Consider the following 14,230-nt stretch of genomic DNA (forward strand, 5'->3'; position numbering starts at 1 on the left):
GATGTCCTCCCAGTTCAATCAGAGACAGAGCATTGTTTGGCATTTTGGATGCTCATTGGAATGCTTGTATCACAACGGACTAGGACTACCGACTAGCATGTCCCACTATTTCAGAACTATACTCATTTAAAGGTCATCACAAATGGATGAGTTCACCTTGACTTGATACAAGTTAATGCAACTAGAATGCAATAGAAATGTCCCTAGATAAAGACTTTATCTTCATGTTTATATCATATTTACGATGATCTTAAGCAATAACATGCCACAAATATTGAAAGCACAAACTGATAATTATCCACAACCTCACAGATAACTGCAGTTGGAAAAAAGATTTTTAAGGCATTTTCTTTCAGAACTGTGAAGTGTTATTATGGGGCAGCAACTGTGAAGTGTTATTTATGGGGCAGCCGTGTTATTATGGGGCAGCAACTGTGAAGTGTTATTATGGGGCAGCAACTGTGAAGTGTTATTATGGGGCAGCAACTGTGAAGTGTTATTATGGGGCAGCAACTGTGAAGTGTTATTATGGGGCAGCAACTGTGAAGTGTTATTATGGGGCAGCAACTGTGAAGTGTTATTATGGGGCAGCAACTGTGAAGTGTTATTATGGGGCAGCAACTGTGAAGTGTTATTATGGGGCAGCAACTGTGAAGTGTTATTATGGGGCAGCAACTGTGAAGTGTTATTATGGGGCAGCAACTGTGAAGTGTTATTATGGGGCAGCAACTGTGAAGTGTTATTATGGGGCAGCAACTGTGAAGTGTTATTATGGGGCAGCAACTGTGAAGTGTTATTATGGGGCAGCAACTGTGAAGTGTTATTATGGGGCAGCAACTGTGAAGTGTTATTATGGGGCAGCAACTGTGAAGTGTTATTATGGGGCAGCAACTGTGAAGTGTTATTTATGGGGCAGCCGTGGCCTACTGGTTAGCACTTCGGACCTGTAACCGGAGGGTTGCCGGTTCGAACCCCGACCAGTAGGCACAGCTGAAGTGCCCTTGAGCACTTAACCCCTCACTGCTCCCAGAGCGCCGCTGTTGATGCAGGCAGCTCACTGCGCTGGGATTAGTGTGTGCTTCACCTCACTGTGTGTGTTTCACTAATTCACTGATTGGGATAAATGCAGAGACCAAATTTTCCTCAAGGGATCAAAAGAGTATATATACTTATACATACTTATGCCTCCGTATCATTTCAATACTATGCTACAAGCTACAACACTGGCAACTACTACAACATACAGCTTCACTGCAAGCCAATCTCGATGAGGGCCTCACAGCCAACACATCTATCTGAAGCCTCTTGCGGATGAAAGAACTTCTCCACTCAATGCGGATCACCTCACTGAGAAGCCCAAACCTCAAAGCCCTCTCCGAGATTAAGTGCCACTCGGTTGCAGTAGTTTACACCTGCTCCCTGTGTGGACGTTATTGGAGCCGCACTGTAGTAGAGTAGGTCCACACTTCTGAAACTATTGCTGCCTTTGTTATTACATAATTGCATTTGCCAAGCTAGTCAGAAGTCCTTCTTTGCTTGGTGGTCTAGCTCCTTCACTATGGACACCTAATGCAAGAGCAGTGTTTTTGTTTCCAAGCTCCTTTTGTTTGTGGCATTCCATCAAACAGGACTGCTTTGGACCTTTGATTGTTCTAATCTAACATGGGGGTCTTGTTTTTTTTAAAGAATAATAAACACTTGAGGACAACAGTGTGATGGTATGACAGAGGCAATTTGTAAAGCACTCCAGCAATTTTTGCATAATTTGAACCAACAAAAAAGTGACAGGTTCTTTTGACATGTTCCTTTTTAAAATTATGTGTTTAGGCAGTGTAACCTTCACATCAGATTTTTTTTTATTTTTGAGAATCAATTACTATCAACCAGCATTAACGAGGTAATCCTATTTTCCTAAACTGCAGTTTCTTGTGTCTCTTGCAAACAGGATTGTACATAAAAGTGTTTGTATTTGTATTTATTTTAAAACTGTTCTCACTGACCTTAAACACAAATGGAAAAATGTCCTGTGTTGGTGTTAAAATTGCCCACAACTGACGGAAACTAAGGAGAGAGCTCTGGTGTCCGAACTGTCTTGGTTGCTACCTACATCCTTCTCTGCCCCCCGATTCTCCTCCCAGAGCTTTCAGATGCAAAATAAGAGGACATATGGGGAGGAGGTCTTTCTCCTGCCCTCCTAAAGATTCAGATTGTATGACAAATCACGTCCACCACCGGCCCCCCACCCCACCGCACCCCACCCCAGTCTCTCAGACAACAGCTTCATTAGAGTGAAAGAGGGAGTTGCTTTTGCAGCTTTGTCGAGTCAAGCTCAGACCCCTTCCCCTTCTCAATTACTCCATTGTGGGTGCTGGCTTCAAGTTATTGCACTCCAAACCATATGGCTCATTTGAGCGTCTCCAACCAGTGATGCCATTACCTGCGCCCACATTCAGATGTGGGCATCGAGTGCCACAAGCCGGAGATCAGAAAGACAACTGATGGAAATCACTCCGTTTGTTTTTTTACAAAGTTGATTACTGGAAATAATGACCAGAGACGGCCGAGGTGACCACATGCCATCCAGTGAGGATAGTTCAGTAACAAGTACAGTGGCCAAAAAGGAAAGAAACAATTGGATGAAATGCTGAAAAAGAGGACAAATTGGAGAGGCAAAACAGAAGAATCATTATTTCCATCATGCTGACAAGGACATCTAATAAGATAAAAGACAAAACAAAATCACTGACAATAATGGACTAGATAGAGGACAGATTTGCTGTCTGTAGTCCGGATGTTCCACTGAATGAGATTGGTGAGGTCAGTGTAGTGACCATTTGTCAGCGTTAAAGGATTGTTGAACATTTGTTTTCTTTTAACGATAGGATAACATTGGCAAAGCTTCTTCACGTTTTACCAAATAGTTACCCTGGTTACTTTGAATTATAAAGTCTTTAGAGACACAAGTTTCATTGTAAGCACTAATGTAGGGTAAACTAGAGGTAAATTATGCACTTGTACAAATACATGAAGACAAGTGAATGGCTCGCCCCGGGTTTGCTTTTGGGCCTGGACATCTGATTGATAGTGCCAGGTTCACGAACTGGTACATTTTGTGACTAGCTAACAATGAAGACATAAAATTAGCATTCTGCTGGGCTTTAATGAGATTCCATGACTTCACAACCATGGGACATGTTTTGAAAAGTAACCTAAATTGCATTTAAAAATACAAATCAGGCGATACCTCGAATTGATTGTGTCATTTTGAAATGTAATAAAAAAAAATTGGAATGACCAATGCACAGACTTAATCACACACACACACACACACACACACACACACACATGCAAACACACACACACACACACACACACACATATACAGATATAGCCTACATAACATAATTACTGCACAGAGGCCCTGATATTTTGTAAAATATTTCCCCTTTTTCTGTTTTAATGTCCATATGAAGAAGTAGAGCTTTGGGATATAGGGAAAAGTAACCTGGTACAATTGAAGCACTGGAGCAAGGAATTAATTACCATTCAAAAGTAATGGTCCTATTCTGCCCTTTTTTAACCAGTAGAAAAGGTCCGCTGGCCGCGGTCCTGCCTCTGCGCCAAGGGAAAGGATTATTCTACGGATTACCATCTGAAAACTCCTATTAGACTTTCTGACTCAAAGATCTTTTGCGAAAAGTAATCGCGTTAATACCCAGGGATTAATGCTGTGCAAACTGCAAAATTGAATTTAATTCAAATTGTATAAATAGATATGAAATAAATTGCTGAATGTACCCCCACAGAATAGAATCAATCCTTACACGTCCCATTCACAATTCTCAATGGTGGGATACGGCTCTGTTAAAAAGTGTGCTGTCCAAGGTTTTCCGAGCGAGTTTAACACCTGTCATGCAAATGCATGTTATAGCCTATTTGTGGCGCATATACAAATAAAATGCAATACAAATAAAATGAGTTACATTGGTGTGGATTGTCTCTAGAGCAAGCCGCGTCCCTAAATGCAGCAATGCTGTTCAACAAGACCATTGCGCACGCTTTCATTCCAAAATAATGATATGTCGTTGGTCATCTCAGTGTGAATGTGGTCTCGTGGATGAGACTGGACCCTCCAGATTCGATTGTGTTGTTGTGTTTTCTCACGTGTTTGTGCTATTGAAATGCAATCCCATCTCCAGCCCTTATGCCTAATCCTGTCAGGGGATCTCCTTGGAAACCTCTCTGGAGTGTGCGCAAGAAAAGCTTCATCCAGACCCATTCTTCAAACCCCCTTTCGAGACTTTCCCCTAAAGAATCAAGTCTGTAGGTTTCTTGCAGAAACAAGGAAATAAGTTATATGGTAAAACTGTTACATTTTATCACTTTATAAGAGCAATAAGCGTGTCGCCTAGACGGGTTACTAATGCCGTCAGTAAAAAGCAAAATGGGCATCCAAGCTGTTTCTAGTCTTTGATGTTATTACTGACAGGTTGGTGTTGTAATAATAAAATTGATCTCCTCCTACCCGTCAGGACTGTGTTTCCGAAAACACACTGTGCTAAAAGGGCCACAAAATTCATTTTCGCCAAGGAAGTATCCGGGTATGCAACCGACGAAAATAACTATAGCGTTTACATCCATTCATTTTCTGTGTGCTGATTAATTTATTTTCGCAAAAGTAAAGCAACGCTGAAAATGTTTTAGGTTAGTTTATATGATTTCGTCTTCCCTAAGTAGTCTAAGCAAAATATAAACATGCACTGAACAGGGGTGTTTTTGTTCACGCTGGGGGTATTTGAATAAGAATAATGCCATTGGAGTGTCGCAGGCCGAAAAAAATGAGTGACAAAAGCTCAGAGGTGCAGAATTTGGAAGGGGGACAAGGCGTATAGGACTGAAAAGAAGAGAGGGGAGAAGCGTACAATGGAACAATTCACCTTATAATCGCTTTGATATATTATACATGCCTGAAGACTTTAAACATTGTGTAATTATTTATAAATGACTGTCCCGCTATACACATAATTCAGCAAAGAGAAAGGCTCTGCAGGTCTCTCTCCAAACTATTTCTAAATAGTGCCCCCATCCAGATTTCTCAAAAGAGAGGCGAGATGCTAGAAATGGAATAAATGGAATAATTAATGGACAATTGTATGGTTGTCTCATAAAGTTGCTTTTAAATAAACCTAAAGAAATGCGCCTAACGGCGCTGTACAATTTTAAAACAGAGCACCCCGTGATACGAATCTTAATAGACCTCATCAGAAGTTTTTGTAACAAATCTATATTTAAAATCTTCCCATTTGCTATTTAAAGGTTTTCATTCTTAATTGGAATATAAATTCTCTTTATGAAGAGTTGGTAATTTGGATGGATAGTTTTTTTTTATTTTCAAACCCACTTGACATCACATTTTTTTTGTTTCTCTTTGTAAGACTTCCTCTGCAGACAATTATATATACAGCGAATTATATATACAGACAATTATATATTGTGGATTAGTCGAACTTATTATTAGTCTACGTTTAAAACGAAAAGACAATTGTGTTTCCCTAAAAAGACGGTGTGCCACCGCTACACGCTGTACCGGTTATTTGCAGACTCTGGCTGCAGTAAAGGTTGTCTTTTGCCAATGTAGGTTTTCCAGACCCTGGCTGTGAAAGAAAATAATTCCTGCCGAACTTGTGGAGTGTGCCCTTGCCTTGGGGGCTAAACGCGTGAGTCATGAGGCCCTCCCTTTTCATTTTCCTCCAGAGGTTTAACTTTAAGTGGGCATGGTCTTTGCAGTGGAGATAGCAACAGCACTGTTCGCGTGGCTGGCCAGCAGTCGAGCGCTCTGATTGGTCAGTCGTGATTACAGGCACGCTTCGAAGGGAGGACAAACAACGGGCATAAATTATGCAAATAGGATGGCCGTGCGGCACGGGGCAGACCTGATGCAAGCTATTCATTCATCCTTCCCAAAATGCCCAGGCAAGGGGGGTACACGCATTGTTTCAACAGGGTATATAAGGTATCTGAGGCCAGTCGTGTGCCAAGCTCACTGGCTCACACGAGCTGACTAGAGAGCAAAAGCAAGACTGACGCGTGCCTCACACCTCTCAACTTCTACCACTTTCGGACTTAAGCTCCTCAAAACATTCTTCTCACCAAACTTCATATGGGTAAGTTTCAAAGTCCATTACAAATTTGGAGATAGTCTTCACTTTAAACCAACACTTTGTGTTTTGCCTGTGTTCTGCATTGGATGTGCATCTAACAATTCCTTATTCCTACTTTTTTCCAGATTCTACATTCAAAGCAAGCACAGCAATGGAGAGCGTTTACTCTGACATCGACAGCCCCAGCTGTGACTATTCGTTCTCTCACACGGACGATGAAGACTCTCGCAGCAGCACCCAAGCCACATCCCCCGCATGCTCGGTTGGCTCATCATCGGCTGCCATGCAGGAGGCGGACGCTGGGCCACATCTGAAGAAGAGGCGCAGGGGGCGGGCGAGGAACGAAGCCACTGTGCATGTGGTCAAGAAGAACCGGCGCGTGAAGGCAAACGACCGCGAGAGAAACAGAATGCACAACCTGAACGACGCTCTGGACACTCTGAGGACCATCCTCCCCGCTTTCCCAGATGACACCAAACTTACCAAAATCGAGACTTTGCGATTTGCCCACAACTACATCTGGGCTCTCTCTGAGACCATACGGATTGCAGACCAGCGTCAGACCAAGCCCAGGGACTCCACGCATCTTCTACCACCACTACCCTGCGTGGCAGATGCCCCAAGCCCCGGTAGCGATGCTTGCTCCTGGTCATCAGGCGCGTCCTCCTCGTCTTCTCCCTCGTACTGCACTTCCAACCCAAGCAGCCCGGCAGCTATGGATGACTATGGATATTTGCAAACAGATGTGGTTTATAGTTACTGCAACTTCGTCCCCAACATCTTCTAAACTTATAGACATCGTCGTCAATGCTCGGTAGCAGAATGTCTGATAGGCTAGTAAAGGAGAATGTTTGAGATTGTTTAGTGCAAAAAGCCCAGATTAAGACAAGATGCGAATTCACTGTTTGCCTTGACTGTATTTTCATATGGTTTGTGTTTTTATATTTTCACCATCATTTTGTTATTATGGTTTTTTGTTGTTGTTTTGGTATTGTAGACTTCACTGCCTTTGCACTTTTGCAGCTCGTATACAAGGTCCACTCCACAGATCTTGATCTCTGCCTCTATTTAAAATAAATTATAATTTAAAAGAGGACGACGGATTTTCGTTTGCAGCCGGAGGTGAAAAGTCAATTTTACAATTTGTAGAGTGATAATGCAGAAAAACTAGCGTGGAAATTCGGTTTCAACGCTCTGACAAAAGACTGAAAGGCCGTCAAAAGACAAGGATCTGGTCTAATGCATTATGTATGTTGACCCCAAGAACGCTGTTGAGTCCTGCTTAACCTTTTAGACAGTCCTATAGATACTCGTTTTTACATTCACTTCATACTTTTATTTTTATTTATTCAACATGTGGTTTTGATATGAAATGTATTTTTATTGTATATAAAGAGATTTATTCTATTATGTATTTACCTCAAATTATACATTTGGTGCAAACAGTTTTGTACAAATAAAACTATAATGTTTATAATAATATTTTGTGTCTGTCGAATGAATGCAAAGCAATTGTGTTCATAAAGGGGTTATCCATATTTTTCCTCTTTTGGCATAATTGAATTAGGCTACACATCCCCGATACTCTCTTAAAAGCAGTCATGCAGGACTGCTGAGAGCGTCACTCTTTCATCCACGCATGATGAAAACAAAGCAGACATGACGCTTTGGGATAGTAACGGTTGAGGGGTGAGTGTGGCAGGTGGATGAATTGGTCCAGTTCTCTGATGAGCATCCAATCAGGAACGGACCCATTAGACAACCTGAAATGGCTTCAGACTCGTTAATTACTATGCATTTAGATGTTTTATAGATGAAACCTCATAGGCCTATCTTTGAAATGGTAAAACTGTGGTTGCAAGCTGTTTCTTGGCAAAACGTCATCACTGCAACATTATTTTCCCCAAGATATCCCAAAGCATTTTCAAAAGCCCTACCCGTAGCGTCGTTTTTTCCTCATCTCATCCTTCAAACAACTTCCATTCTGTGCCTTTGTGGGCCATGATAATTTTATTTCTATAGAGACTCAGGTTAAATCCTCCATTGAGTTGTGCTTGCATGGTCCGGCCAAGCCGCTTGTATCTGCACGTGTCGAGGATAGAAAAGTATAATGGGGGTGCTGCCAGTCTTGGAGAGAGCACATGCCAACTAATGTAAGGGGGGGGGGACTTGCATCGTTTCAAGAACTATGTCCCTGTGCAATATCGTAATAAAGAAGACGATTATGTGTGCAATGTCTTCTGAGTATCATCCCAATACGTAATACCATTGAATTCGCATTAAGATAGCCTACTAAATTTGACATCATTTATAGTTTGCTTAAGTTTAAGTAGACCTACTGTAATTGTTAAAGATATAGGAAGCTTGAAAGCATGACGTTGATGTACCATCACTTAACGTTGCGTGCGTTAATGCACCTGTTTTGGTTGCGCGTCCTAAGCTAATGAGTGCCAATTCATTGCAGGGAGTCACAATAATCTGTGTATGCTGTATGAATATATGCCTTTGTTCGTAAGCACAGGACCATAAGCAATTCCCAACATGAACGCCGAGACTGGGCTACGTGTTGCGCTCGCACCTGCAAACTAATTACTGCCACTCCACTACTTCACTAAAAGGGGGCTCATCATCAGTTGGGTGAAGTTGGGAGGGAATTGTTGCTCCCAGTTTTACTGTGGTTGTGGCCCTTTTGTCCTCCCAACACAATACTTATTCACTAATTTACTCATATATATATATAATGTAACACATTGCTTTTAATCATATTATAATGTTCCAATTCCAGACAAGGACATTTGAATTTGTTAATAACTTACATAGTTTCCTATTTGTAAACCCCCCAAAACATAGCAGACAATTTTATACCTTTTTGTTTGTGTATTAAGTTTTTCACTTTTTTTACCCTTGTTTTCTAAACTTTGGAGTAGGAAACCTCTGAGTTAGTTACTATGGCAAAACTTTCAAAGTTTGGAAAACGGGGAAAAAACTACATTGTCTTGCATGTCGTCCCCTCCCCCTCATCTCGGAGACTGAAAGCTAGTAACTGCAGGGCCTATGCAGGGGTCAGAGGCCACAGCGGGGTAGGAGACCCCTCACCTCCCAGGGAGACGGCCTCCCATGTCAACGGGCACAAAAACATCAAAACAGTCGCCTGCTCTGTGTGTACAGCCATGTGCACGCTTATGTGTCTTCCCATCTCTGGTGTCCCCTAGCCACAGCCCGAGGCCTCAGGAGATGTGTATCCTTGACCTTTCCACTGATCTTCCACCGAGATGAGTCATGCTCAATACATAAATGGGAATATTGATTTTAAGACATGGTTACGCTTGGGTCCAAGCCTTTGGCTAAAGCACCAGCCACAAATCAAGTGCTATCATGTCCAAATGGCCTCTTTGATGCATAATGAAACAGTTGTTCATATTTAAGTGGATCCTAAAAATGCACATAGATGTTCATGTTTCTTTAAGGAGTAGGCTATAACAATGTATAGGCTACATTGTCTAACATATATCCAGCATTTAAATATTTCGACAACAAGATGGGACAATCAAATGAATTCATAAATGTCGGTGTCCTTGAATGTTGTCAAACAAACCTCACAAAAGCCAGACAGGCTATGACTTTGATTCCATTTTCTGTATGGTTTATAAGCTCTCCTCAGACTTGATTGGGACATTAAATATTGATCGTGGCAAGATGGTGGAGGCAGCAGGTTGCCTCAAGGAGAGTTAATACCCTACAGGCAACATTTCAGTGGCTGCCTGTAGCCTTCCTAAAGTGCAATAAAAGTGCCATAAAACATTGCTTTGGCTAAATTACAAATAATTTTATTGCATCATGTCTACTTCAGTGAACAAAAAGCAGTACAAACTATTCTTTTTCATTCTTTCACTTTACCCATCTCTGTTCCATCTAGTCCCTGGGATTAATTGTGACTTTGCGGATGCTGGCATGAGGGCACTGTACACTGTGGGGAAGAGGGCTCAGCTGGGTAGGAGGAGACAGGAGAGGAGAGAGAGCCCCCCATAAGATGGATGAGCCTCCTCCACCAAACTTAACTGGACACCTAGAGAGTCAAACGGCACGGCTGTGGGGGACAATACAGGGCCCAATTAAACAATAACTGCAAGTTAATGACAAACAGAAGGTGGGCTGGTGGGGTGGTAGAAGTGGCTTAGATGAGAGAGGAGGCGTTGCAGCTACTTCAGCAAAGATTATAAGCCTTACAGTATATTGTGTCAGTGGCAGTTTCATAACAGTAAAAAGACAATGCCTTTGCAGTCTGACTGTGTGTATGTATTTTAAATATGAAAATTGATTGAATCTGGACTGAGTCTGTGCAAACCAAGTATACGTCCAGCTTCTGTGGTAAGTTAATTTCTTACGCTATAGATATTAAATGCAGCATTGCCTATCCAGGTGATTCAGTTAAGAAGGATATCAGTGTAGTAAACAGAAGGTTAGAGGCCAAACCATCAGGTGGTCAGCCTGCAGCAGCGCTACAGTGCTAATGCAGTGCTCATATGTGGATTCTCTCTGCTGCCAGCAGCTGAGTGAGCCCTTACCCTGATTGCTTGTTTTGGGTTGTCGGCTGTTCGCCTTGAACCACATAGCTGTGAGACTAAATCTGTTTGTGGACTCAACCCCTACAGAGATTAGCAGGTGAGTGCTGACAACTGTGGAGAACAAGCCTCTCCAGACGCTTCTTAAGATCAGGCCAATCTTCTCTCCCCTTCAGCATTTTGACAGAAGGCTTCACACCTTGATGATGAAGTCCTGGAAAAGATCCCTCACGGCAATGGAGGGTGATTAAGGTGGCTAATGATTTGTTGATAAAATAGAGGCTTATTTTCAGTCCAATTGGGATTGTAAGCAACACATGACATGACAATCAACAGTTTGGACTAGAAAGAAAAATATATAATATAATATAATATAATATAATATAATATAATATAATATAATATAATATAATATAATGATTTCCTATTAACCTGGAATGCTCACATACAAAACAAGCAACCCAGCAGTGCAATCCTATGTCTTCATTACCACTGGAATTAATAATTACTCCCAGTCCCAACAATAGAGCAGAACTGATCCCAATTGTAAATTCCTCAACATTGTTCTCAATTTGTAAACCCACTGTATAGGTTTTGTTGGCCGGGAATAAAGCTTCCACATCACAGGCCCTCTTCCAAAGCCCTCCTACTGCAGGGGACTTTTATGACGGGGCAAGAGCTTTTTGTCTTAGCCTGTACAAGAAGTCCACCCACGGTGATGCAGGAATGTCTGAAGTCAATGAGGACCTCTTGCCCTTTTTTCTCCTCCTGTGTCAAGTGATTTCCTCCTCGACCCACCTGTATAACGCCACTGGCCTTGAGCCCCATTCCGTATTCATGTGAGCAGGCCCAGTGTATTCTCTTTGTCCTCCCTGACAGTGTTTATGAGGAGGAAATAAGTCTATTAGTGTTTGACATCTCATAGAGGGCCCAAGGGGTGCTCCCAGGGCAGGACACAGGGGTGCTGGATGCAGCCCCTTCAGTCGCTCTGGCCCAAAAGCAGACCCCACTCACTCAAATCAACAAGAGCCATTTTGCATGGTAATGCTGGGAGCCTGCTAACTTTGATTTGCAAATGCTCTGAAAACAAGCATCCGTCAGTCTTTTGAATTAAATGTAGTTCTGCCAAGCTTCTGTAGAGTCAGGCTGACCTGAGAGTAAACTCTATGACACCCATCCGTACTATTTGCAGAGACTGAAGCAAACGCTAAATGTGATGGGATTTGTTTTTAAAAGGAACATGTCTTATTTGGATTTTGCTTTGGGTTTGTTTGCATACGGCAAATGACAAATTAAGTGTATCTCAATTAATCGGGCAAGTTCAGTTTGATTGAATTAGGTTTCCCATGTTGACACAGTGATGCATTGCCACTGTAACGGCATCATCTGCCAGGTCATTTGAGCCTCACCTCCACCTAAGACACAGGCCCTGAGCGCAGATGCTCCTCTCAGGTAGACTAGGCATATGTCACCAATAACCTGAGGTAGAGGCCAACATTTCGAGACCACTTGTCCACTTAGGAGCGAGACAGACACAAAGGCTAAGAGAGGGCCCTAGCCCCAGGGCTGCTGGTTCCGAGTGGCTGCCTGCAGTATGTAAAGATATCTTGTATTCATTTGTAATGGAAAGCCACTAACACACAGCGGCAGACACAGCCCCACCTCTAACCACACACACACACATGCACACACAAATGCATGCACATAAATACAAACACACCTTTGCAGGTATACCTATCCAATAGATATGCTGTGAATATTTTTCAAATGGACTTGTCATGGATATTGTATTGTGTATAAGTTTTCAATGAACTCCACGACTCATTTTAAAAAAGGGTAAGAGCTGAGAACTAGTCATGTTTCCTGAGTATTTAGAGCATTCACTGAAAAGCTTACTTTTGGTTTTCATGCAGTTTATGCGTGGAAAAAGGTATAGCTTATAGTACTATTTTATGCATAATAAACAATACCTATTTGAGAGGATTTCACTGTAGGAGGTGTAATGAATGAATGAATTGCACTTCTGAGAGCTATTGTTTGTGCAGTTAGAGACTATCAACTTGACATGTGAAACAATGAGGTTACAAAAGGTGACGATTCATTCATTTTAAATTATGTTTTTCCCAACTGTCTGTAAATAACTAATAATTGACATGAAATATATTATGCTATAGAGGCTTCATTAGGAAATATCTCATATCCAGTGTACAGAATAAAGAGTATGACAAGACAATCCAATCTAAAGTGTCCATTCATATAGTTTGTCTCTCTCACAAGCACTGTAATTGAAGCACTCTTCCTGACAAAGTTTTGAAAGGGATCTGTAACCCCGGTGGTGGAGTGTGGCAGTAGGTCTCGAGTGCTCTCGACCATGTTAAGTGCTGGCTAATTAGCCTGGAGTGGCCCGGAGTGGGGCCGGTGACAGGGGGTGGAGATGCGCCTACCTGAGTTGATACGCACTGTCACCTATGCCTCACCCGACACACCCACCCACCCCAGCCTCCTCCTCCTCCTGAGTGCAGCCTTTCTTTAGGGCAAGAGGAACAACCAGATGCTCTGATGCCCACAGAGGCAGAACCGAGTCACAGGAAAGTGTCAATCAAAAGGGTAGCCATGCAGCTGCCCGTTTTTCCAGACTCTGACCCCCCCCACAACCACCACCACCACCACTACTACCTCCTCCAGGAGCAGCACCCTTCCCCCCTCCAAAATAGATGACTTTTTCACCTCGCGCCCACTTTTAGGAGCTGGACCTCAGAGACAGCAGAGATAAAAATCAGGGAAATTCAATCCCATTCAGGGCTTTGGATAAACAGATGTGATTTTTTCTCCCCCCTGCTCTCTCAATACGACACAAGATAACCTCTCCCCCTCTCCTTCCATCTCCTGCTGCTGCAGCACCTGTAGCGTTGCCATCATGCCAAGACTGATGGCAAAGCTTCTGTCTCAGACACTTGTTATTTGATGCAGTCTCTGAGGTGAAGTCATTCATTAATTTTGTATGAATAATTGGCTTGCTGACATGCCTCTCTCAAAGAGCAATAGCTTTATGCCACACCAGGAAGAGGCTATTTATTTAAAGAGGAAAGAATTCATAAATATGAATGTTTGGTATAACTTTCTATGAAGGTCATGGCTATAATGACTAATGCATACATTCATAACACAATATAATGGGATTATAAGTCATTATAATTGCTATAATCATTTACAAACCAGCATGAGACTCTATAGCAATGTTTTATGATGCAAACAATGCATCATGATCTGTAGCTGTAAATTATTAAAACAATAATCATAATGACTCACAATTGCGTTATATCGTGTTCTGAACGCATAAACAATTTTAGCAATGGCATCATAATGCACAAAACACTACAGTGTTTGTACACATGATGCACAAAACAATACAGTGTTTGTACACTGCAAAAGATTCTATTTTGTATAGTTTTTCTTTTTCAGCCTGGACAATACAAGTTATCTTTTGTTTCAGGATTTGTAAAGACT

The 14,230-nt window shown here is 42.0% G+C and overlaps 1 protein-coding gene across 1 annotated transcript; it reads left to right on the forward strand.

Annotated features, from left to right (window-relative positions):
- The first annotated feature begins 5,969 nt into the window (after positions 1–5,969).
- On the forward strand, positions 5,970–7,641 carry neurog1 (neurogenin 1). The gene is made up of 2 exons (XM_048231852.1): positions 5,970–6,164; positions 6,287–7,641. Exons 1-2 carry the CDS (start codon positions 6,161–6,163, stop codon positions 6,946–6,948), a joined length of 666 nt encoding a protein of 221 aa, XP_048087809.1. The 5' UTR covers positions 5,970–6,160; the 3' UTR covers positions 6,949–7,641.
- Positions 7,642–14,230: the final 6,589 nt, after the last annotated feature.

The sequence above is a fragment of the Alosa alosa genome, chromosome 21 (genome assembly GCF_017589495.1).
Source record: "Alosa alosa isolate M-15738 ecotype Scorff River chromosome 21, AALO_Geno_1.1, whole genome shotgun sequence".
NCBI lineage: Eukaryota > Metazoa > Chordata > Actinopteri > Clupeiformes > Clupeidae > Alosa > Alosa alosa.